The sequence below is a fragment of the Trichosurus vulpecula genome, chromosome 2, assembly GCF_011100635.1.
Source record: "Trichosurus vulpecula isolate mTriVul1 chromosome 2, mTriVul1.pri, whole genome shotgun sequence".
In the NCBI taxonomy this organism is placed as follows: Eukaryota; Metazoa; Chordata; class Mammalia; order Diprotodontia; family Phalangeridae; genus Trichosurus; species Trichosurus vulpecula.
This window is the reverse complement of record NC_050574.1, coordinates 363,830,428-363,856,887: the sequence shown is the minus strand read 5'-3', so window position 1 is coordinate 363,856,887 and position 26,460 is coordinate 363,830,428. Positions and strand designations below refer to the sequence as shown.

At 42.2% G+C, this 26,460-nt stretch overlaps 1 protein-coding gene across 2 annotated transcripts; it reads left to right on the top strand.

Moving 5' to 3' along the window:
- The first annotated feature begins 3,567 nt into the window (after positions 1 to 3,567).
- Positions 3,568 to 24,045, top strand: NIT2 (nitrilase family member 2). Of its 2 annotated transcripts, XM_036744310.1 has the most exons (11): positions 3,568 to 3,749; positions 5,332 to 5,459; positions 7,583 to 7,701; positions 10,171 to 10,291; positions 12,257 to 12,345; positions 15,626 to 15,719; positions 17,190 to 17,264; positions 18,873 to 18,951; positions 21,186 to 21,284; positions 22,385 to 22,440; positions 23,228 to 24,045. In XM_036744310.1, the coding sequence occupies exons 2-11, from the start codon at positions 5,375 to 5,377 to the stop codon at positions 23,317 to 23,319; spliced, it is 909 nt and encodes a 302-aa protein (XP_036600205.1). In that variant the 5' UTR covers positions 3,568 to 3,749; positions 5,332 to 5,374; the 3' UTR covers positions 23,320 to 24,045. The 2 variants fall into 2 exon arrangements, with proteins under 2 accessions (XP_036600205.1, XP_036600206.1); XM_036744311.1 differs by lacking the exon at positions 5,332 to 5,459 and having other exon boundaries at positions 3,583 to 3,749.
- Positions 24,046 to 26,460: the final 2,415 nt, after the last annotated feature.

Below are 26,460 nucleotides of genomic sequence, written 5' to 3'. Positions count from 1 at the left end.
CACTGACGCTAACACTACTCTGTGCAGATGGGGTGTAGGGTGTCATCAGGGAAGACTAGTATCTCTGGTGTGAAGGCTGCTGAGTCCTTTTCAGGGCTGCTTTTTAGCATGTTTTCAGCCATGTTGTCAAATGCTTTTAATGAGGATGAACACAGCATCAAGGTCAGCTACTGCACTGATGCTAGCGCAGTGTTTGAGAGGCTCCGAAGGAAAGTGTGGGAGAAGAGTGTGAGAAAGTCACTTGCTCTAGAACAACACTCTTATTGAAGCCAGGAAAGCTTTCAATGCGAGGTTGTAAACCCTGCTGCCCTACGAAGAGGCACACCCCTGGTGATGAGCAATAGCACTTTTATCCCCATCCCTCCCTCCTTTCCCATTGGTTGGTACTCAGAAATGTACAATTTCCCTATCCGACTTTTTCATTCTAGTCCCCTTAACATGCCTCCCCCCCCCCACCCTTACGTGCATTGTATGTGCATTCAAATAAGTCTTGGCTCCACCCACAGCGGGGGAGATAATATTCATAAGATCTTTAAGCATAAGCTTTTGCCTTTTAGTTGTGACTTTTGACTGACCTGGAGATGTCCTAACCACAGAACCAGTTCTAGCTGGTTCCAATCATCCTGTTAATCTGGGGCTTATGACCTTCTGAAAAAAATACCGCTTCCTCTGTTTCTTACAAGAGGTGTTAGATTGACTACCAAACTGACAGTCTTTGGAGGCATTGTGCTGACCTCATTGCACACCTGTGATACCTGGATGTTATACCAGCACACCATGCCAGGAAACTGAATTCCATTTGAATTGTCTTGGGAAGATTTCTGAAGATCACCGGTCAGGATAAGATATGAGACACTGAGGTCCTTACTCTAACTAAACTGCCAGGCATTCAAACTCTGCTTCAGAGTGCAACTCCGATGGGCTGACCATGTTCAAATGCAAAATGTACGCTTGCCAAAAAGACTTTTATGGAGAACGTACACAAGGCTAGCGTTCGCATGGTGGTCAGAAGACAAGGACGCTCTCAAGAACTTTAGAATTGATTGTGTAACATGGGAAATCCTGGCACAGGACTGATCGACGTGGTGTGCCGTCATCAGAGAAGGTACTGTGCCCTGTGAGCAAAACAGAATTGAAATAGTGCAAAATAAACTTGAGATGTGCAAATTTAGAGAATCCACCCCAAATTTTCACACAGACTAATTGTGCCCAACCTGTGACAGAACATTCATTCCGAACTCGTGTTACTCCGATCAGCCACAGTTGGACACAATGTAATGTGACTCTAGCATAGTGGTGTCATTTTGGTCGTCTTCAAGGCAACAACCAACACTGTGCAGACACTTCTCTCCTCAGACTTGGACTAGTGCAATAGCCTATTGGTTGGTCTCCCTGCTTCAGGTCTCCCCATTGCATTCTCCACTCAGCTGTCAATGATCTTCCTGTGAAGATCTGACCATATCACCCTCTTTCCCCCATTCAGGAAACTCCAGTAGCTCCTTTTCCCCTCCATGATCAAATATGCCATCCTCCAGCATTCAAAGACCTTCATACTTCCTCACCCCCTTTCATCTTACTTCTCACTGCCTCCTTGGGGATTCAGTGACACCGGCCTCCTTGCTGTTCCCTGCACAATACACTCTCTCTCCTGACTCCATTTTCACTGCCTGTTTCCCATGCCTGGAATAATCTCCCTTATCTCTGCTTTCTTTGGTTCCTTTCGAGTCTCAGCTAAAATTTCAGTGTCTTCCCTTTATTATCTCTGATTTATCCTGTGTATATTTTGTACAGTCCTTTGCATATCACTCACCCATTAGACTGTAAGTTCTTTGAGAGCAGGGACTATCTTTTTGCCTTTCTTGTATCCCCAGTGTTTAACACAGAGCCTGACACTTAGTAGATGCTTAATATTTATTGACTTTATTTCCTCCTGCCTAGAATGCCCTTTTGATGAGGTCTGAGTTGGGAGAGCTGCTTCATCAAATGTGAAAGAATTCACTTAGACCTTCTCTATAGCCATTGGGAGCTTTATTGACACAAAAGCAGGGGGCCTGAGATTTAGCAAGGAGCTAAACAAAGGCACTGATGTAGGGAAGGAACCAGACTTACATAGACCAAAAGCTGTACAGCCTGTAGGATGAGTTTAGAGTTTCTTATGGGGGTTGGAGATTTAGGGATAGGATAAGCCTTCCAAGATAAGGACACAGGTAGAGGACAACAAACGACACAAGATAAGGGAGACATTTTATGACCCAGGGTGGGGCAGGAGACAAGGAATTCGGTGGTCCAGGATAAGGGGGAAGTTATGTGGTAACTCAAGATAAGGGGCCGTGGGGGTCGGGGGAAACTATAGGATGCCCTCAGGCTCAGGGGAGGCCTCACAAGGTACTGAAAAAGCAACCCTTAATATTATTTTTAATCCTTAGGGATCCACATCACTTTCACTGACATTATCTCCACTTTATTCTGAATAAATCTTATTTATATATATAGCCGTTTGGATGTTGTCTGCCCAATTAGATTTTCAGCTCTTCGAAAGCAAGGACCATATTTTTCCTTTTTTTCGTATAGCCAGTGCTTAGCAGTCAAGTCGGTCAACAAGCCTTTAAGCACTTAACTAATGCCAGACTTCGTGCTAAAGCTGGGAGTACAAGAAGAAACGCAGACTCCCCGAATGGGGAAATAAAACATAAAAGGAAAATGAAGGGGTGTGGGGAGGGCCTTGTATATGGAGTAGAGGGTGTCCTGGAGTGGAATGAGCCCTGGGCGGCTGGGTGCCCTCCTGGAGTGGAGGCTCAGAACAGAGCCACAGGGAGGCCGCAGCGGGGAAGGATGCTTCCAGTGGGTAGTTTCAGCGTTGGTGAGCAGCACAGGAAGCCTTGAGTGTAGCAGCCTCAGACGAATAAGACAGGGCAAGATTGAACGCCCCCTTTTAGCTAGCATCATGCCTGGCATTCGGTAGGTGCTTGCTGTTTGCAAGAGTAAAATTTTCTATTTAAATCCTATTTCAAAGGTGCAGCTCCGGCCTCAACTTCCTGAGATGCTCTCCCACCCCTTCCCACTTTTCTGGCCTCCCCAGCATGGGCCAGCAAAAGCTTGGGGTTGGGAGCACTTCAGTTCCGTGGGCATTTATTAAGCACCTACTTGGCATCCCACGACAAAGACAAAACAGTCTCTGCCCCCAAGGAGCTTACATATTCTATTAGGAGAAAACAACCGAAGAGCAAACGGGGCGGCGGGAGGGAAGGCCCTAGAACTCGAACCTGGAAAAAAGCGCAGAGAGGGGCGGGCGGTGCTCCTGGGGGAGGAGCAAGCCTGTGCAGTCCTCGGAAACCCCTGCGGGGAGCGGGCAAAGCCAGCGCGGTGGGGGGGGGGGGGGGGGGGAGGGGCGGCACACGAAGCTAAGGAGACCAGCCCGGAAAGCCGACAAGCCCGGGAGAGCGAAGGAGCTTGAATCGCTGACAGCGGCCGGCCGGCAGGGGCGGGGCCTCGTACTGGCCACGCCCGCAGGGAGGGCGCAGGCCCCTCCCACTCCCTCTCCGGTCTCTTCTTTCCTCTCCCTTCGCTCTCCCCTTCCGGACCTCCCCGCTGAGGGCGGGGCCGCCTCTTCCTGCTTCCGGCTCGGGGCTCGCGCGTCGCTCCCGCTCCCTGCGTCGCCTCGTCTCCTCGGCTCTTCCGTGAGCCCCGCAGCGTTCTCCCCGTGTGCGGGTGCTTTTCTTCCATGGAATCTGTGTCGAAAGCGTTGAGTCGTAAGTGCGGGGCCGGGACCGCTCCGCCTCTGCACCCCCGGGGCGGCTCCTCCGGCCCGGGAGCTAGCCTGGTTCTGAGGCTGCCGGAACTTTCCAGCCGGGGCCGGGCCGGGGCCGGGGACGTCTGGGCTGGGGGGCTGCCCCGGGGAGCCGGGCTGGGCTGCCCTCCTGCCCGTTTGTCCAGCTACCTCGAGGCCCGGGACGTGGAGTCAAAAAGACCTGGGTTCAAATGCCGCTTCCGACACAGAGACCTGACCATGTGATTCTGGGCCTCAGTTCCCCATTTGTGAGAAATGAGGGGATTGGGCTTAAAGAACCCGTCCTGCCCCAGAGCCGTGATTTACACGGAATGTCAGTGGTGTAGGGAACCTAAGAGAGAAGTGTAAGAAAGGAAAACAGGCACGGAAATCCGATCTTCACTTTATGCAGGGGTTCTTAATCTGGGGTTCCTGATCTTTTGAAAAACATTTGAATAAGCATCGCAGTATCATTGCTTTTCTTTGTAATTCCATGTATTATATTTTATCCATTGGAAAGCATTCTGAGAAGGGTCCCAGAGGCTTCACCAGACTGCCCAAGGAGGATCCGTGACACCTAATTTTATTTTTTTTATATATGTATGTCGATGTAGGTATAGATATCTACATACACACATAGGCTTAGAGATCGGGGGAGGGGGAGTCTTTAAAGGTGATCTAGGGCAACCATCTGTCCCTGCTAGGCGACCTGCCCACAGGTTAGGTGACCCGGCCAGGCACACCAATCCCAAACAGGAGAACTGGAACTTTAACCCAGGCCTGCCGTACTTCACATTCAGTGACATTTTCATTGTCACCATTTCCTTAGGAGTATCTAAAATGTGAGCATGTTAAGATTTTGCCGATGTTCAATGTTCAGAACACACAACTCCCCCAGCATCTTTAGGGTAACACAGTAAGTATGTCCCAGGCTACCAGTGCCATGATTCAGAAGGGCCAGGGGAGTGGAGAAGGTTGAAGCAATGGTTGGGAGATTTTGAGTGCCTGGAGGATGGAAAATTAGCGAGGAGGAAACAGGTAGGGAAAACATAGCTCTTAAAAAATTTAGATTGGATTAAATATGGATTTAAAATCCACATTAGAATAGAATGTAAGCAGCCCCTGCCTTCTTTGATCTATATCAGCGTGACTTGCACACAGAAGGTTATTTGTAAATGGTTAATTTAATTGAAAATATTTGTGCAAAGAAGAAAGTGTAACCTGTTTACTTTCCCCAAGTGATTGGCAAAATTGAGATTTCTAAAGTCTGCCCAGATTCGGAGGCTGACATACAATTTATGGTTATTAAACTATTCTTAATAATAGCTTAAGATTCTACAGATTATTTCATTTTGGGTATGGGGGAAAATACTGAAAAACTTGTCATTCTCAATATTTTCCTTTCCAGTTTTTGCATCTTGATGACTTCATATGTAACCCTTTATCCTAATTATTCATTGTTTTAAGCTGTTAATCAGTAACATTCCTGCCACTTTTGGACTTTGTGTTCTTTAGAAAATAATTGGAGAAATTGTCTCACTGCCTCCCTCTGCTTTCCCTACCAGACCTACCAACATCCAGCTTCCCTACACTGCTCTTTGGCAGAGGATGTATTTGTTGTCTGTATACCTTGAAGATGTGGGAGTTTTGTGTTCTGAGCCATGCAGTTTTGGGGGAAGCAACCAAGCTCATGGTATCACTGCCTTACTACCTTTCTTTAAGGCCAGGTTTTCCGTCTGTTATCATTTGTAGAGTTGTCTGCTCAGATGCACTAGTAAGTGTTTTACAACTGGAATCTTCAGAAAAAAAAAAAAGTTGTACATACATACTCTTATTTAAACTGCTTCATTCTATTGGTTATAATTCTTCTTTACAACTGGACTACTATGTAATTAAGTTCAATGTGAAGGTATATGTAAAGCCTACATTGGGTTACATGCCATCTTGGAGGCATGGGGGGAAGAAGGGGAAGGAGATGGAGGGAGAGAAAATTTGGAACCCAAGAAACTTGTGGAACTGAGTGTTGTAAACTAAAAATAAAAAATAAATTTTTAAAAAAAAATTTAATCTACATTATTAACACTTAACAGCCTTAACAATCCATAAAAACACATCAGGCCCTAACTTGTTGATTTACGGTGCAAATGCTCCCACTGAAAATTTAGCATTCTGTGCAAGCTGGTTAAAGCTGGCTCCAGCCTGCCCCTGGTTGGGCTAGATAGAACTCTCAGCCTGTGATTTGTAAAAGCCGAGCTCTTCCTTTAATGTGTAGCGCAAAACTTCATGAGATCTTTACTGATCCCCCCCAACTGCTAGTCTCTATCCCAAACTACCCAGTATTTTTAATTACCAGTGTATATACTTATATTTATTCACCTTATATTTATGCTTTATGTATTTATGGATATATTTGTATATCTCCTCCATTAGAGTGTCCTTGTAAGAAGTGATTGTTTCATTCTTTGTACTTACATCTTCAGTACTTAGTCCAGGGCCTGGTACGTAGTGGGCATTTAGTAAATAATTGTTGACTTATTTATTGGAGAGAAAAACTAAAAATGAGTTTCTACTTAAATGCAAACTGAGCCTTTGCTAAATCTTTTATAAGAGGCATTGTTGTATGGTGTTAAGAAAGACCTGGGGTTGAACATTAGGAGATCTGGATGCTACTCTTGGTTCTGCTGATAATTCTGAGTAGATTCCTGTCTATAACCTGATTTAGAGTCAGATGGTCTGGGTTCAAGTCATAGTCCTTCTGTTTGCTGCCTGTATGATTTGAGGCAAGTCACTTAATATCTTTGACTTCAGTTGAGTTTTTAAAAAACTTAAAAAAAACTTTTTAAAAAATGATAAATCTTTTTTTCTTTCCCTTCTTTACCCCGTTCTTGAAAAACGAAAATAAAAAGGAAGCCCTTGTAACACATAGGCATAGTTAAACAAAACAAATTCCTAGATTGGCCATGTTCAAAAAAAATATGGCTCATTTTCACTCTGAGTCCATCACTTCTCTCTCAGGAGGTGGGTAGGATGCTTCATCGTAAACCAACTGGAATTGTGGTTACTCATTATATTGACCAGAGTTTTTAAGTCTTTCGAAATTGTCTTCACAATGTTATCATTATGTAAATTGTTCTTCTGAGGGTGAGATGAGACCTAGGTTTTGAATTTGGCTGACTGGAAGGATGATTTTGTTTTCACTGGAAATAGGCAAGTAAGGAGGAGGGGAGGGCTGTTTAGAGGGAAATTTACTAAATTGTGTTTTGGACATGTTGAGTTTGAGATACCCATTGTGTAGGCAGCAGCAGGCAGTTGGAGATGCAGAACTGGGTAACAGTTGGTGCTTTATTAAAAGAGCACAGGGCAATGCCCTGGGACCTGGGATGGATCATCTAAAGTCAGTAGTCCATAATGAGACATTTATTAATTGTGCCAAGTGCTGGGTATATAAAAAGAGACAAAGACAGTTCCGGCCCTCTTGGAGCCCACGATGATGAGCACGATCATTATGATAAGTACAGTTCTAGAAAGGAATAACTTGTAGAATCTCAAGTGATAACAATTCTTGACTTCACTCAAAGCCCCTTGGTAAGGGATATCATGAAGGAAAAAGACCCAAAATAACCAAAAGCAAGAAGAATGGACTCTTCATTTGTCTTCAGAACCAGTGATAAACCTTGGTTTGTTAACCCAGAATTATGTAATAAAATCTTAAAATGTGATACTGGAACCTATAACTGGGTCCTGCTCACAATAAAAGTCATTAACGTTAATGGCCAGTCTTCCCTAGTATTCATTTTCTTTTACTTGTGTTCCTAGAATTTCGTTTGGCCCTCATCCAGCTTCATGTGTCTTCTGTCAAGTCAGATAACCTGACTCGAGCTGGTGAGCTTGTCAAGAAGGCAGCAAGCCAAGGAGCCAAACTCATAACTCTTCCTGTAAGTATAAAGGGAACATCTATGAATTATACACCTAATAAAATCCTGATTCTTGTCATACGTTTCAGCCCCTGTCCTGGAAGCTATAGGGGAAGAGTACCAGAATATTATTTGGGGTGGATTCTGCTTATTCACTAGTATCATCACATATCTCTAACAAGCAATCCACATAAAGTAGTGTTTTTTAAAATCTCATTGACTCTAGTGATCAAATCCAGTGGGCTTTTTCCAGTCCTCACTGTCCTTGACCACTGTCTATGCTTTGACCCTCTTGGCTACCCCTTGACACAGATGATTTTTCTTTTCTCTTTAACTTCCCTGTTTCTTCCTAGACCCCCAGTTTGGTGGTTCCCCAGAAGTTTATCCTTGTTCTTCTTTACAGTATTTCCTTTGCTAATCACATTTACTTTTGTAGATTTAACCAGCACCTTACCTCTGCCATTAACGCCCAAATCTCTTTTCAGTCCTAAGCTTTCCAGGTAAGCATCTCCACTTCCCCACAAACCTGTTCTTATTCCACCCTCTCTCTAGACTCGGTTCAGCCATTCACCCCATCTCTCATGTTCAACTTCAGGTTTTGCTTTGATGCATCCCTGTTCCATGTTTCTCATAACCAGTCAGTTGCCAAGTGCCGATGCTTTTGCCTCCACTCCTTGATCCTATCTGACCTTTCCCTTCTGATTCTGCTACTTCAGTTGTAAAGCAGATCCTGCTTGCCTCCTTTTATGTTATTGTAACAGTCTCAGAACAGGTCTTCCAATGTTTACCCTTTCTTCTATCTACCTCTCATGTTGCCAGGAGAATCTTCTATATACAATCTGGTTCCACCACTCCTTTGCTCAAAGATCTTCCATGGCTTCCTTCTATCTGCCAAGGAACTCTTTTTCTTGACATTTAAAGCCCTTTACAATAGCCACTTACCTCTTTCCTGGGCTCTCCTCAATGCACTTTGTGCTCCGTTCAACCTGTCTCTGTTCACAATGTTCATTATTCCTCCTGCTCCACTCCAGTTGTTGAATTCCTATGCATCCTTAACCTCCAAGTCAGAGGGCACCTCCTCTAAGAAGTCTTGGGTATCTTTTCTCCCTCTCTGGTGTTAATGACTTTTCACCCTCAGTCCTCAAATCAGCACTTTGTTTTTTACACCTTTTTGATGTGTTACCATTATAATCATCTATATTGGTGTCATCTCCTTACTAGCCTCTAGGCTTCCTGAAGGCAGGAGCTGTCTTTGCTACTCTGGCATCTGAATTATTTGTAACGCAAAAAGTCAAGGCAGGGGGCAGCTAGGTGGCGCAGTGAGTAGAGCACCGGCCCTGTAGTCAGGAGGACCTGAGTTCAAATCCCTTCTCAGACACTTGACACATGTACTAGCTGTGTGACCTTGGGCAAGTCACTTAACCCCGACTGCCCTGCCAAAAAGCAAAAAAAAAAAGTCAAGTCAGCAAGCCCTTAAGCTCTTATAATGTGCCAGGCCTACACTGTGTTGAATGCTGGACAGATATTAAATTTGTTGATTAATGCAATAAACCTTACAACTTTTTATACAGGGTGTTCCTAAAGTCTGGACACATAGGCAAAAACACATATTTTCAAGAAATTAAATGAATGAAATTTTCAACATTTTATTTAATTGAAATGTTAACAAATAACATCTTCAATATGGTTTCCATCATTTGTGATGCAAAGGTTGATGCGCTTTGCAAGATTCATATGAACTTGATGCGATAACTCCACATTGCCCCCAATTTTAGCACATTCACTATGTGTTCAATTAAGTGTGTTGCATCTGTGATTTTCATTTAGTACACCTTCTCTGTTAGCATACCCCAGAAAAAGAAGTCGGGGGCCAAGGTCTGTTAATATCCCAGTGCATTTCATTTCTTGAAAATATGCATTTTTGCCTATGTGTCCAGACTTTAGGAACACCCTGTATTTTTTAAGACATTTTAATATGCAGTATGTGTTTTGGCTGTAATCACTTACTTACATGATTTGACATTGAGTTCACAGGATCTGATACATGTTCTTTAATCCTTCATTATAAAACCATGTCTTAGATCCTTGCATTGCTGAAAAGAGCTAAGTCTATCAAAGTCAGTCATCGCACAATGTGAGCCTGTAATATCTTAAGGCCCAAAGATTGGATGATCTCAGCAGCAAATCTGTGTAATTCTCTTAGACCCATATGGTTTTCTTTTAAGATAGGGTCTTGATGAGATAGGAACTGAGTCTGTCTCTTTCTTAGTCAATGAGGTAAGCCCTAGGACTGGGCTTACTTAGTTGGGAATGGATCAGAGCTTCAGTTTCAGTGCCACTGCTGTCCTGAAGGGCCATGTGGGAGCTGACAGTTTTCTAGAAGACACTGGTCTCTTCAAGTGTAAACATTCTGGAAGCAACCACTTCCTTGGCATAACAGAGGAGCTTTAACATCTTTTTTTTTCCCCCTTTCTCCTCCCTCACTTCTAGGAGTGCTTTAATTCTCCCTATGGCACAAACTTCTTCCCTGAATATGCAGAGAAAATCCCCGGTGAATCCACAGAAAAGCTTTCTGATTTAGCCAAGGAATGCCAAGTTTATCTCATTGGAGGTAGCTTTCTGGGGCCCCAGGGTTATATATTTCTGTAAAAATACGTTTGGTGGGGGGTCAAGTTCATATCCATGTGGGTGTTGTCACAACTGGTAGTGGTTAATGTGACTTTTGCATTTACCATTTTTGTTTTTTGATGTTAAAAAAATTGATTTGGAGTTTCCCTCTTCTCCCCTACTTCCAACAAAGTAATGTTGAAAATATATTTTTCCATAGCATGGGTTTTGCCAATGGACATTTTTCCAAGCATTACAAAAATGATTTTCTGAAAATGTTTGATGTTTGGCATATTTATCAGAAAGAGATGAAAGAGAAATCACATCAGCATATGTCCAATATATCTGTGATGTGGGGCCTCTAATGTGAGGAGTAAAGAAACTTCCTTCTTGAAGGCACATAAGTAAGCTCAACATTAACTTAGGTTTGTTTGGGGAGGTTTTTTGAAAGAAATTTTAAAAATTCTATTTATTATGGTAATAGCTTTTACCACTCTCCTGTGAATGTGTTACTGTATATTTCCATGGTTGATGTCATGTGTATGTCATATATTGTTACATGTGATGAGAATTGCCCAAGAAAGACAAACATGGATGGGTTGCAGTTTACATCATGGGAGGGAATTCCCAGATTGATGTAATTACAAATTCATTTGAGTGTGTGCCATGTATAGCAGTGTAGATATTTACCGCAAAGCCAAAACTGGTCTAAAAAAAACCCATTGCTTTTTTCCACTGTATCACTCACTACACCATACTTATTTACACTGTTTTTAAAATTAAGAATAGGCAATATAAGATTTGGTTCAATAAATCTAACAATTAGAAAAAAAATTTCTTTGTTATGCTCAGTTAAGGGTAAGAGGCAGAGATGAGAGAAAAGAAATGAAACTCAGTGCTGGTGGAGGAGCAGGTACATTCATTCATTATTGGTGGAATTACAAATTTGCAGAACCTTTTTTTGGAGAGCAGTTTGGCAGTAAAATTTACAAAAATAATCATACCCTTTGACCAACATTTCATTGTATACATAACTAAAAAAAAAATCTAGAAACGATCTGAATTTCCAACACTAGGGTTAAATAAATTGTGGTAATGAAATATCATAATACTATCAACACTGATGAGGAATGCAAAGAAATCCTAGGATCATGGATTTAGTGTTAGAAATTACCTTAGAAGCAAAACAAATCTGGAAAGACCTTAATGAAGTCATGCTAGGTTTTTAAAAAAGGTAGAACCAGAAGCCCAAAGTATATACCTTAGAATAGGAGAAGTAAATGAGAATAGACAAAAAATTTCTGATAAGAACTTAAAAGTGATTGAAAAGTTGTTGTTATACTTAAAAGTTGAAATTAATTCATTTAAATAAAACTAGTTAATAAGAAAATTTGGCTAATTGTATTGATATTCAACATTTTAAAAAATAAAATATTTCATTTTTAAAAAAAAGGAAAGCAGAGACAGAAGAAAAACACAATGAATCAGATTTTATCACGTTGTCATCTTGGGGTATTGCTTTTGGGATATTGCTACCAAAGACTTTTAAAGCTTTGTTTCATTTTCAAGACTCCAAGGCCTCAATGAAAATAATACCTCTTCATATTTGTCCCATGAGCCAGATGAAATTAAGTTGAGAGCTGGAGCTTTCCTGCCTGTGATACAATGTTACAAATTAACATCTAATTGCTTAAGGGTAAAATGTAAACACTTGGATTCTTTTAAACCTGTTTTTGTTATCTGCCCTGGTACTGTTTCTCATGCATGTGGGAACTTTTTTCTGGAAGTATGTATATTGAAAAATATCACATTGAAAAGTATGTGATCAAATAGCCTTATTTTTGCCACATCAGAAAATATTGACAAGCCATTAATTGCTTTCCACAAGGAAATTAAAGTCTGACTTGCTGTATTCAGAAAAATTTTGATGGTATATGTGTAAATATGTTTTTTTTTCTCTTAATGAAAGGCTCCATTCCCGAAGAAGATGATGGAAAATTTTACAATACCTGTACAGTATTTGGTCCTGATGGAGCTCTCCTGACAAAGCACAGAAAGGTTTGTCCTTGTTGGCTGCTCTGCTCCTTTTTTGTCTTTGTATGCCCAGTGCCTTGCTCATAGAAGATACTTAATAAATGGTGATTGAGTTTAAATAGCTACAGGACCTCTAGATAAAGAGATCTAGCAGTTAATCAATGAAGTGGGATTGGAGTTCAGGAGAGAGATAAGGGCTGGATGTGGAAATTTGGGAGTAATCTTTATGGATGTGTTACATGAACCTGTGCAAGGAGGAGAGATCATTGATGGAGAAAATACAAAGAAAGAAGAGCTCATGGTACAGAGGCCTGTGGAATACCCACACTATGATTTGTCAGGGAGATTGAACAGGAGTAGTCAGAGAGGTAGAACTGGAGAAAGCTTTACTATAGAAGTTAAGGCAGAGAGAATCTCTAGGAGAAGGGGAAGTCAAGGCCAGAAAAGACTAAGGATTTATAGCAGGGAAGGGAGGATTCAGAATTTTGGAGGGAGAAGTGTCAGAGGTTAGAAGCCAGATTAGAAGTACAACAGTGGGTAAGCTACAAGTATAAGTGATCTTTCTGGGAGTTTGGCAGGGAAATTTAGTTCAGTTTCAAGTGCTTATATCATGTTAGGTTGTAGGGCTACAAAGACAAAAAGATGTTAGTCCTTGTCGCCTCCAGGTGCTTACCTTATCCTGAGAGTGGGGTCGGAACAGCCACATAGATAAATATAATTAAATACAGGAAATATGCAAGATAATTACAAAGTATATGAGGAGCTGGGGTTAACAAGAGATAGTGAGGAGGGAGAACATGTCAGGCATGGAGAGGAGCATCTTAGGAAGGTCTTTAAGTGCCAGACAGAGGAGTTTGCATTTTGCTTTGGCGGGGTAGGGAGCCACTAAAGTTCCTTCAGTGGGGGAATGAACAGGCCTGTGCTTTAGGAATCTCAGCTGGACAGCTCTTCGGTGGATAGATGTAGAGGGGGAATTGGAAACAGGGAGATCATTCAGTAGTCCAGGGAGGAAGGGATGAGGGCCTGAATTGGGGTTGTGGCTGAGTAAATTAAGAGAAGCCTGTAGGTGTGAGAGATGAAGACCTGACAACTGATTGAGTGTGGGGATGAAACACCCGTCCTGTGCTAGGGGCCACAAAAACAAACAGTCCCTTAAGCTTGAATTCTAACTGGGGAGAAGGGAGAGAGGATCCAATATGTGAACAAGCAAATCCAAGGATGTGCCTAGAAACATCTAAGATAATGAAAAATGTGTGTGATGGGATAGGCGTGGGAGCAGTGGAACTCAGATAAGCAAAAAAGTATAAATAATTGAGAAGAATGCATTCCTGAAAGAGATGAAACATTTCAAATATTGTTTTTCCAATCTTATACTCTTAAGGAGAAGTAATGCATCAGGGAGTTAGATCAGCAAAACCATGGATCCATTTTATGGATGGTGTTCAGTACTGGGCTGAGAAGTTTTTAGTCCAAAGACATGAGGAAGACACTGAAGGTTGTTAAGCGTGGGAGTCACACAGCAGTGTCTTACCTAGATGGAGATTGTTTTGGCAGCTGGGGAGAGGGTGTGGGTGGGAGAGGAGAACCTGGAGCAGGCATCTGAGCCAGATGGTGGAAGAGGAGGAAGAATGCAAGAGATACTGTTATAGAGGAAGCAGAAATGAGATTCAGGGATGAGGAAGAAGAAGAGTCGGCTGTTTCACAAGATTTGAGAGTGGAAAGGGACCTCATTGGCCATCTATTGAACCCATGTACACAAGGATTCTCCACTTTAACATACCTGAGAAGTGTCATCTGTCCTCTGCTTGAAGCCCTCCAAAGACAGTCCATTGCCTTTCCAGACATCCCATTCCACTTTTGGTCAGCTTTGATGACCAGAAAGCTGTTTCTCGCCTTCTATCTAAATTTCTTTCTTTCCAGTTTCCACTAGGTTTTCCTGGTTCTGACCTGTGGGACCAAATAGAATAAATCTAATCCCTCCTTCACATGATAGGTCTTTAAATACTTGCAGACAGCTAGTATGTGTTGTGCATTTTCTATAGATTAAACATCCCTGGTTCCTTCAACCAATCCTTAATGTGGTATGGACTCCTGGGTTAAAAACCCATGGGGCTGGGAGGATGGTGATCTGAAGGGAGGGGTGAGTTTAGGAGGAAAATTAAGTGTTCCATCTTGATTATATGGAACTTGATGCACCAGCAGGGCTGGAATTCAGGAGGGGCATTGAGGTTGGATATATAGATTTGGGACCGATTTATGTAAAGACAGTACTCAAATCCATTGTTGATGATACAATCATGGGAGAAGAGAATGGAAAGAAATGTGAAGGGGAGCCGGAGTGGAGTTTCACGTACATACTTAAGGGATGGAGATAAGTGATAGTCACACAAGGAAGGCAGAGGAGCCATTCGACAAGTGGGAGTTTTACCAGGAGAGAATAATGCCACAGAAGCAAAGGGAGGAAAGAATGGAGTGGTGACTATATCAAACCTATTAGAAAGATCAAGGAGGACTGAGAAGTCAGAAGATTTAGCAGTTAAAAGGTCTTTGGTAACTCTGGATGAAGCATTTTCAGTTAAGGATCCTCTGTATGGTTAGGTGTTGAAAAATGGGTGAGGTGCAAAAACAGTAATGAAACAGTTCCTGCCCTGAGGAAGCTTATTTTCTACTGGGAAGGGATGGGGGAACAGTACAACATAAGCACAAATAAATATGAAGTATATATATAAAATGATGCAAAGTAGTTTATTTTTTTCCCTAATGCAAAATAGTTGAGCAAGAGAGGATTGGAGGTGGGGGGAAGAGAGAGAATGAATGAGAATGAATGTATGGACACCTGAAGGGATCAGCAAAATTCCTGGGTCAGACAGAGCACTGAGACTGTGCTTTGAAGGGAGGGTAGGCTCTGGATTCTGTGGGCTGAGGGGGAGAAGAAAGAAGATTCCCAACATGGGAGGACTACTTATACCAAGGAGTGGGAGATGCCACATAGGGAACAGTTAGGCCTAGTTGAATAGAACAGAAACTGTGAGAAATAGAACTGGGAAGGAGGATAAGAACCAGATTGTGGAGGGCTTTCAGTGCTCCACCAAGGGGTTTATGTTGCATTCTAAAGGCAATAGGGGAAGCACTGAAGATTTTTGAGATCTATGTATGTAGAAATAATGTGATCCTTCAGCCAGTGGGTAAGATTTACTAGGAGGGATGTTTACAGGATTTTTCCACAACTCCTCAGGTGTAAAATACTTATTTTTGAAGACTCGTGAGCATTTTTTGGTAACCATGCCAATTATTTTTGAGACAGCTTCACTTGTTTGACATTGATGTTCCTGGACGGATTCGATTCCAAGAATCAGAAACGTTGAGTGCTGGTGACAGTCTCTCCATGTTTGAAACCCGTATGTACTGGAATTAAGTGTGACCTTGATGTTTGGGTTGTTTCTTCCCCACCCACTTGTTAATGAAGAGCAGCAGGTGCTTCCATCCCCTTATTGGTTTTCGCCCATTTGGGTTTAGTCCTGATGTGAGGCAGTGTTTCTTAGACCTACAGTCAGAATGTTTTCTCAACCCCATACTGGGATTTGGGAGCCAATGCCTTCATTTTACTGATGAGTTAAGCAGTCCTAGAGAGAAGCAATTTGCCCAAGGTTCCAAAGCTAATAAATAGAGGCATTTACATTTTAACCCAGGTCTTCTTACTCCAAATCCAGTCATATTTTCCCTAATGTCAGAGTAAGTTATTTTGCAAAACTTTGTTGCAAGTCCGTGGTTAGTAGAAGCAGCCTCTGATAGTGGTGAGATAACCGGTCTGGGAGTCAGGCAGACCTGGTTCCACTTCTGCCTTCTTTACATATCCTGGCTTTGTGACTGAGGGCAAGTCTCCTGGGCCCCAAGGGAAGTTTCTAAATATATGAATTGACAGACAGCTGCTTTCTGATTTACATTAGGATTTGGCTCCACCAGTGAAATCGCAGGTGCAGAACAAAAATACCCAAACAGCCCCATCCACTTTTCCCTCAGAGGGCCTTGCACATAGTAACAAATGCTTGTTGACCAACCAGCTGACATGCACTGGGTAGTAGGACAAGTGTGGAATGAAAAACTTCATGTGGGCAGCTGGACACTTAAGTTGCTTGCCTGCCTGCCTGCTGTTTATTCCAGCCTTCCTCTGATAGCCAGGCCCTGCTTCCAGAAAGGCATAATTTACGATAAATGAGGAGAGCAAAACTAAGATCATTTTGCTATTTATGCACCATCTTCATTTTTTAACTAAAAGGACTAGCAATTTTATTTTGTAATTCTAGTATAGCCCTGGGACTCTTGAGGGCTATTTTGTGTCCTTATCCATATCTCCTAACTTGAGACAATCAAAAAGCATTTATTAAATTCTTACTGATGTGCTAAGCACTGTGCTAGATATTGAGATTACACATTTTAAAATGAAACCGCTCCTGTCCCCAGGGAGGTTACATTCTATCAGGAGATTCAGGTTGTCCAAGATCCTGTAGACTAGGGGACTTGGACCCCTTTGGCAGTTTGCTGAAGCCTGTGGGCCTCCTCTCAGAATGATTTTAAATGCATAAAATAAAATGCAAAGGATCACAAAGGAAATCGTATTGAAATGCAGTCATCAAAAGATTTAAAAAAAACAAACCTAAGTCATAGGCTCTAGCTTAAAAGCTCTTGCTATAAGCCAAGCTGGGGCATATTTGGGTGAAGGGCCTGTAACTGACCTCCAAGTCCTCCTCTTACTGGAAACGTCCCCTCCTCCCACCCCACAAGGATTACTGTTGTTGCTTTTCTTGTTATAATTCCCTTTGCTTAGAGACACTGACTCTTTGTCAAAATCTCTTTTATCTGAGAAACAGCTTACTGCAAAGTGGGCGTGGGGATTTGCTATGACATTCGCTTCGCTGAACTTGCACAAGTCTACTCTCAGAGAGGTGAGGACGTTTTGTTGTTGCTGATGAAATACTGAAGGGCCTTGAGTTTGAGCCTTGGAGTTGCCTAAACCTTGAGTAAGTCCTTGGTTAGTTAACAAGGATAGGGAAAGCCCTGGATCATGTTGGGATTGGGGAAAGGGAATGGATAAGAATCAAGTCAAAAAGCACTCATTCGATACCCATCACGTGCCATGCACCGTGCCAAAGAGGCAAGAAACAAGCCTTTCTCCGCTCTCAAGGAGTTCACAGTCTAATGGGGGACACAGCATGCGGATAGCTATGTGCAGACTAGATAGAGATCAGCAGTTTGGCGATAATCAGCTTTACAACGTGCTGGACAAGATACTCATCCAGTCTTTGTCTGACGATGTGCATCGGTCAAGCTCCTGCCTTTGTAGGCAGCATATCCCACTGTTGGATGTGGTATGTTTGCACCGGTATGATAAACTCACTCCTTCAGAGTCCTCTCCACTTAAAGCTGGAGTACAGCGCCCTTTCCTGAAACCTCCCCTGGCTCCCTCAGCTCAATGTTTATTCTTCAACATTTTCCTTGAGCACTTAGCCTAGATCTCTCTTTTGTGACTCAGTTGCCCTGACCTGTTTTTATAGTGAACACTCCTGGGAAGCTGTTGAGGACGAGGGACCGTGTCATTTCTCATCTCTTTTATTCTGAGCACCCACTAGAGAGCTTGAGCAAAGGCCCTTAAAGACTACCTTGACTTGGGAAGGGCAGGGGAAGGAATGAGAATTTCTGTAGCATTTCCTGCGTGCCAGGCACTGTGCAAAGGCCTTTACGTTCTTACCTCATCCGATCGTCCTGTAGCCCTGGGGAGACGGTGCCACTATTGTCCCCGTTTTACAGGTGAGGAAGCTGAGGGACCTACAGCTGGTAAGCATCTTGAGGCTGGATTTGGATTCAGGTCTTCTATCCACCAAGCCACCAGCTACCTCAAAAATCAGCAAGGATTTATTGCATTTATTATGTATTTGTGGAATGTCTATTAGAAGGCTGTCCAAAATGCATGCAATTTAGATTTATGCGGCCCACCTACAAGCATAGAAATTTACATAAATGTTTTAGTACAGGAAGCTGAGCTATTGCAGAGCTCTCACTAAAATGGCAAATTAAAATATATTTTCTATTCTTTCAATAAAAACCTAAAGTTGGACAGCCCCAGTCTATTATGTGTTCAGTGCCATGAACTTAGAAGACATTTGGCAGAAATAGAGGTAACTGGGTCATACTCTCTTAGCGTCCTTGAACTTGTCCAAGTCACAGTCTCCTACAGCATGAAGGAGTAGGAGATGAATTCCCTGCCTGTAAGCAATTTTTAATCTAATGTTCAGATTGAAATCCATCATTCAGAGTTGAGAGAGTTTGGCTCAAATTGCAAATGGTTCTTTTCACTTTTCTGTAGGACACAAAACTGTAGGTGGTGATTACAAAAAAGGAGGTTTGTTTTTGATGGCCTTCATCTCTGTGCTGCTTGTGTAGACTGACCCAGTTGGTATTAAGGTTTGGGGCCATCAGGTGTGCCAGGTAAGGAGCAGTGATGTGAGCTGCACTTGTCTCAGACCAACACCAGCTTTCGTACCTTTTTCTTTAAGGTTGTCAGCTGCTGGTATACCCCGGTGCTTTTAATTTGACCACTGGACCAGCACATTGGGAGCTGCTACAGCGAGGCCGGTAAGATCAGGCTCATTTTTTAGAGCTTTTTCCCCCTGAAAAAATTTCCAGCTCGGTAGACTGCTGACCCACCAGAAACTTACCATCCACAATATGATGTCCCCAAATGACCTCCAGTCTCAGCTTGGCCGCTTTGGGCAGATCCAGCGGGAAGATTCTGTCCTGCTTGTGAGTCACCTTGTGATTGGCAATGCCGAGTGTTGTGCCCCACCTCCTCTGGGCCTGGGGGCTGGGATCCAGGTTTCAGTTTCTTGAGACATCATGGCATGTAGGGAGTTGGTCTTGGAATCAGAAAGATCCACATTCAAATCCCACCTCAGAACATCTACTCCCCTTGTGACTGGGCAAGGCCCTTGGCCTATGTCAGCCTGAGTTTCCTTAGTTCTGTAAAATTGTGGTAACAACGGCACCTGCTTCACAGGATCATTGTGCAGTTCAAGTGAGATAACATTCACAAACATTTTGCAAACTTCAGAAAAATTTCAGCTATTTAAAATCGAATTGTTTTGGTTCCTTCTAGGAAAATGGATAAAGTTTTTGTGTCCTTTTAGGGACTTGATCTTGACATCTCCCATGTCTTCCACTCAAATATTTGGTTGTGGTTGGGGAACTGATAGCTAACTCTCATTCTTATAATAATAATAATAATAATAATGCTTAATTTTAAAATGCCCTAATAACCATATTTTTTAACATTAGAAACTTGTGGTTTCATTGGTATAGGGAACTTTTGGTGAGAAAATTACATCTCTCCCAATGCCCTGAAATTGTGAGTTTTAGTGAGTTGCTGAAGACACAGAAAAGTTAAGTGACTTGCTCTAGGCTCACACAGCCAGTGTGGGTGAAGGCAGGACTCACACCTAGACCTTTTTGACTAAGGCCGGCCCTGTACCCATTATGCAGTGCTGCTTTTCTGTAACCATGATAATTAGACTTTCTTGCATAGTGCTTTACAGACTTTGAAGTGTTATCGCACACATTTTGTCTCGTTTTTTTGTATTCAGAAATTGATGGAACCTTTGGGTCAGAGCTTATCTGGTCATGATCTGATCATATTTCAGAGTCTATCTTGTCTAACCTGCTCATTTTAGAGATGAGGAAGCTGAGGCCCAGAAAAGCATATTTTGTAGCAAATTTGCCTCTACACGTTTCAGATTTCCATGTTTCCTAAGTCCTTCTTGCCAGTTTGCGACCAGGGGGTGAAGAAGCGAGATAGTAGGAATTGTGGATGGCTAGTGTGTGAGATGGGAATGGGGTATGGATAGGTGTGGATGGACAGACTGTGCTAGAGAAGCAAGAGAATATCTGCTCCTGGAGGGTAGGTGTTCTTTTTCATTTTGTCTTTGTACCCCTAGTGCTTTGTACCTAGTAGGTGCTTGTTCCAGCACTCTAGGGGGTCTGTGGTGTCACGGAGGAGGGTTTCTCTCCAACTTCCGAAGATCTAAACTGATCCCTGCCTGTTTATCCTGTGAAATGATCATCTATAGCCACCTGTATGTTAATAAGAGGGGTGAGAGAGGTGTTCATTTAATATCCTGGGAGCTTTCCTTGGGCTCCCTTGATGTCATGAGGAATGACTGACTACAGGGGTACGACAAGTTCACAGATATGTCTGAGGCTAAAAAGACTTGAGACACAGATAACAACCTGACGTTGGTACCATTGCTTCTGCCCAAAGTCTTACTCAAAAATCCTGTCTTATTCAGTATTGCTCAAAGGCTAGGCATAGAGGCAAAGGGAAACGAGTAGTCTGTGACTGGCACAGCCAGGCCATTTCCTCTGGCTTGCCTCTCAGGTGAACGGCACCAGTTATTGAACGTGAAGGTGCTGAGGTGAAGTACATGAGCCATGTTGTGGTATAGACAGTGTCTGGAATTGTATTGCTTAGTTGCCTCCAGCTCTTCCACATTTTTCCTGGTTTATCCAGCCTCTTGGTATTCTGTCTCCTGAGAAAGTCTTTCATCTTGTTCAGCCAAAAAGGTGCCACCTGGAGTGTCCTCTCTGGCTTGGAAAGTATTATCATCAATCATTCAACATTTATTAAGTGTCTGTGTGCCAGGCACTGTGCTGAGCACTAGGAATACAAGAGGCAAAAGACCGAGCCTGCCCTCAAGATGCTTACAGTCTTAAGAGGGGAGACAACACGTGAAAATCTGGGACAGGAGTTTTGCAACATGATAATCTGATTTTTTCATGAAGAGTTTACTTATTTTTTCCTCATCTTTTAATTCTAGTGCTGTAGACAACCAATTGTTTGTGGCCACCGCCTCCCCGGCCAGGGATGTAGATGCCCCATACGTTGCCTGGGGTCATAGCACCGTGGTGAGTCCTTGGTAAGTTTCTTCATTGTGGGTCCCTCGGAAGCTTGTCTATATGTAAATTTCTGACACTGCTTTAGTTTACAGCACTTGTGCTTGGAGCACCCAAAGGAAGGACGTTGGGGAGGTATCATGGTGAATTGGGAGTCAGAGACCTTGATCTATAAAATGAGGTAGAATGAGATAATCTCTAAGGTCCCTTCCATTTTAAAATTTGGGATTCTATTTATTCCCTTGTGACAGAATCTCAGGCCAAGAATCCTTTTCAAGTTTTTCTGTAGAAATCAGTTAGTTTTATCTGTGCATGGTGGGCATTTTCTTACAGATATGGCCCAGGGAGCCACATGTCATGTGACATACCTAAGATCTTGCAAAGTAGTAAGCTTCAGACATAGGATTTGAATCCAGGTCCTCTCACTTCAGAATCAGTGCTCTTTCCATCAGTGCCATGACAGAGTAGTTAAGTGGTTGTACCAAATTGGACTTTCTTCCTTTCCAAAAAATTGAACCAGAGTTCTAGGAGATATTTGGGGGCACATACATTTAGGTGTGTTTGGATTATGATGTAAATCAGATTTTATTAGCCAGGCCAAGTGTGCAAGAATCTGTTACATCTAATTTGTCTATAAAACAAAATCATTTGTAGCTGCTGTCAACTAAATAAAGAGTTGATTACTAAGAGAAATTACAGAATTTTACATGGGGTTTGAACGTTCTCCAGGTCAGCCTTTCTCTTGGGATGTAGCTCTGATTGGAGATGGAAATGAATTAAAAAATAGACCCCGTGTGCATTATTGGACTTGTTACATACTAATTACATTCTTGTTACGTATTATGTGACAGATGTACATTAGGAAGAGTAAGGATAACATAGTCTTCGTCCTTGGAGATAACAGAATGTTTGACCTAGAAGGAACCTTAGAACCTAAGATACCCCCTTGTTTTACAAAGTGAGGAAACTAAGGCCATTTGAGGTTGTGATTTACCCAAGGTCGCACAGCTACTAAGTGTGAGAAATGAGATTTTAGAACCTACTCATCCACTTACCCATCCTCCTCTACCTGTAGAAAATGCACTCACTAAATGTCCTTTTTCTGTGTTGGCTCCTTTTGCAGGGGAGAAATCCTGGCCCAAGCTGGCACCGATGAAACCATTGTGTATGCAAACATAGGTAAGACTCACATGGTCACTAATTCACACTGCCAGTGTGATCCTCTTGCTCTTCATCCCTCAAACTCTCTTTCCACATATACAAAGGTGGCTTAGTTTGGTTTGCTCTTCCAAACTGTGACTCACCAGTTATGACTGAGGGTGAACTACCTCCTGTGTCTCAGAAAAGAGGATGTAAATTGAGGCACAGAATCCTGGAGCATGAGAAGTGGAAGCCGTCTAGTCATACCAACCCACAAAAGGGACCCTCACCCTCACCGAGCAGCAAGTGGTCATCCCAATAGCCCATTCTACTTTTGTATAGTGATTTCTACTGTTAGGTTTTTCCTGACATCCAGCCTAAGCTGGATCTTGGTACCTTGTACCCATTGTTCCTGGTTCTGCCCTCTGGCACCAGACAGAACCACTTGGATGCCTCTTCCACATGACGACCCTTTCACGTGACGCTGAGGTGTCTTTCCTCCCAGCTAAGCACCCCTGTGGGCAGATAGTGCCATACATACATTTCAGAAATAGCCAATGTGCTGGTTTATTTCATTTGACTGTACTTATTTGTTAAAAGGGAGTATTCCTTAGGGAGTAGAAAGTGACAGTAATGTAATATAAGCATCAACAAAGCCCTTAAAAACCAACCAACCACCTCCCTCAAAGCTTGGCGTGACACCTTCCCCCCGGGGTTAGACCCAGACCAGTCTCTGACCCTGGGACTTGCTCTGGGAACCCCCAGTAAGGAGGTGTTGCTCCCAGAGGAAGTTTTGTTTTAGTAATAGCACTTGCTCTTCTTGCAGACCTTAAGAAGTTGGTTGAAGTTCGCCAGCAAATCCCTGTTCTCAGCCAGAAAAGGGGAGACCTCTATGCTGTGGAGTGGAAAAAGCCCTGAGGGGCCAGTATTGCTGAGGAGGGGTTTCCATGTCTGGATCTTTGAATTCTATCTGAATCTCCCTATGTTTTTTTAAAAATTTCAACCTTTTTCACAGTGAAGGGTAAAGAAACTAATGATAGACCAACACATTGAGTTTCTACTGAACATTTTTATTATTAGCCATTGGCTTTTGTAATGGAAGGAAAACCAATAACAAGTGAGAATAGAAAAGATCTTGCCATGCAGACATGGACCAGTCAAAATAGCAGAATGAAGTGTTAGATCCTGGTTAGGTGCAAAATTCACATAAAACCAAGGTGCTTATGGGCACCAAGATGACCACTCCATTTTATGGAGTTGGAAGTTGTTAAACCAGAAAATGGCTTTGTTATATTGTGTTTCCCCAGAAGTGCCTAAGATTTCAGACTGGCCAATGTGTGAAATTGTTTTGCTTGATTATACCTGTATGTTAAAAGGGACAGCTCCTATTTATCCTGTGGCTGTGGGGGCTGGATGTTGAATTACTGCCTAATGATAGAGATGGGGAAAAAAAAGGAAGAGCATCAATAATACATTAAAAACAGACAAAAAAATAAGTTCAATAATACATTAAAAACAGACAAAAAATAAGTTCAGAGGGAGATAGGGGCAGTTTTGTGGTGTTAAATTTAGTAAGTTCTTTTTTCGAACAAACTACAAAAGTTTCGTTTGTGTTAAGTACATAATAAAAATTATTTAAAAGATGCCTAACATTAAATTTACATTAAAATTAAGAAATATGGGGTCTCTTCCCCACCCATCGAATTTTTCTTCCTTTGTGGGCATGGTTGTCCTTACAATCAAGCCTCTCAGTTCTTTGCAGTTTGTCTTCAAGTGAATCTATCCTGTCTTCCTACCACATTTCTATGCCTTGTATAAGCCTGGTCAAAGATCACTTGGGCTCATCAACCCTCAATTTTCTATTAACCTCTCTAATTATGTAGGTTGTCATCTCCAACAATGTAAGTGACAGATCCACCTTTGCAGCCTAACATCTAGATGCTGGAGAGGAGAGTTTCCACACATACTTAAATGTGAGGGTTGTTCTTGCTAATAGTCTTGTGTAAAGTGTAAGTTACAAGTTTGTGAGTACACAAACACAAATTTCCAAGCTTAACACACTTCAAAAACCCAAAAGTAGCTTTATTTCCATGTGTTGCTGGATCACCCTGTCTCATTTTACCTTTAGTTTTTGCAAGGAAAAACAAATGGAGAGGTTTTGTCAATAGCAATCAGCAAAGTACTAACCCTCCTTGCCTGGGAAGGGCCACTTATGGAAATGGGGAGCAAGCTGCAGTCTGGGTTAGTGTAGTAAAGTTTTAGATAATTACTCCCTTTCCCAATACCCTCATACTTCGCAATGGTAGCCAATGCCTTAACTTTTTTAAAGTCCACTTAATGGCAACATCAGTTAAAGCTATTACAGGCACAGAGTTCTCAGGAGAAATAGCTACTTGGTAGCTAGTGCTATCCTGGAATTCCTATCCTTTCAACTGAGCGGAGTCAGGTTGTCTTTTTTTTTTTTTTTTTTTGAGCAAACCTAGTGAAGACCATTCCTCAGTAGATTTAACACCTGGCCTCACTTCCAGGTTCAATGGAGGAGCTATTTACTGTACAGAATCCTTTACCAAGGCATTGGTAAACATTGTTTCCTTTCCCATTTTTTAAAGCAGCTTACCTTCAAGTAAATGGCCAACTCTCTGACTTGTAAAAAATTACCACAAGGGGCAGCTAGGTGGTGCAGTGAGTGGAGCACCAGCCCTGGAGTCAGGAGGGCCAGAGCTCAAATCCAGCCTCAGACACTTGACACATGTACTAGCTGTGTGACCTTGGGCAAGTCACTTAACCCCAATTGCCTGGCCCTCCCCTCTAAAAAGAAAAAAAAAATTATCAAACCTTTATACCACCTTCCTCTTCTGTCAAGAAGCAAGCCCCTGTGGGCTCATTACAAGATCCCTGAATCTATCATCCCTCTTATCTCTTTTCCCTTCTTTCTGTTCCTACGTGTATCCTGGTTCAGCTAAAAGTATCCCAACATCAATTTGTATGTGTTTATGTGTGTATTCTGCCCTCTACTAGTTGAGATAAAATTTAAATTGGGAATCACATTCTCTCCCCATTCCTTCCATATTTACTTTGAATGCCTATGTGATTGCCCCTATCCTCCCCACTTCCTTCTTAAAGAATTGCCAAAAATATAACAAAGCTATAGGTCTTCAGTCTCATTTGACTACCTGTGACCCCTGGATATTAGGATTCTGAAAGAACCCTTTTATCACCCATTAGAATAAACATTTTATCCATAAACATTTTGTCCCTTCTTATTGTTAACTTGTGTTTTCTAAATTTTCTCTCAACTCCCATGTTTTTCTTTTTTAGAATACTCCATTTTACTTAAGAACCATTTTTTTCCTTGTAGAATTACATTCAATCTTACAAGTTACTCTTGGTTGCAGACCTTAATCTTTTGCCTTTTGGCAATTTCATTCCATATTCTTTTAAAATGGTGGCTGCTAAATCTTGTATGATCCCGATTTCCTCAGTGTTTTGAGTTCATTTTGGCTTGCTTGCGGTATTTTTTTTCCTTTTATCTAGAAAATGTATTTTAACAGTGACATTCCTAGGAATTTCCATTTAGAGGTTTTTTTTTTTTCAGGTGATTGGTGGATTCTTCCTATTTTCACAGTGCCCCCTTATTCTAATATGTTTGGGATGGTTGTTGTCTTTCCTTGATCTGTTTCCCAGGGGCAGTTGTTTCTGATAAGCTTTTATTTTCATCCATCTTTTCAATCTTTGGACTTTAATAATTCTTTTCTCCTGGAGTCATTAACTTCTATTTGGTCCATTCTGATTCTTAGGGAATCTTGCTACAATGATACAGTTTTGTGCCTTGTGTTCTTTTTTTCAAGTCCTTCCTCCATTGCTCTCATTTCCTTGATATCATTGTAAAGCTCTTACAATTGTTAGTATTGTCACACACACACACACACACACACACACACACACACACAGAGTCTTTGGGATTTTCTTCGAGGCTTATGTCAAATCATTTTAAAATTTCATTTTGTTGCTGTAGTCTCACTTGAATTCTAGGTCTCCTGTTCTTTGGGGATCAGATCA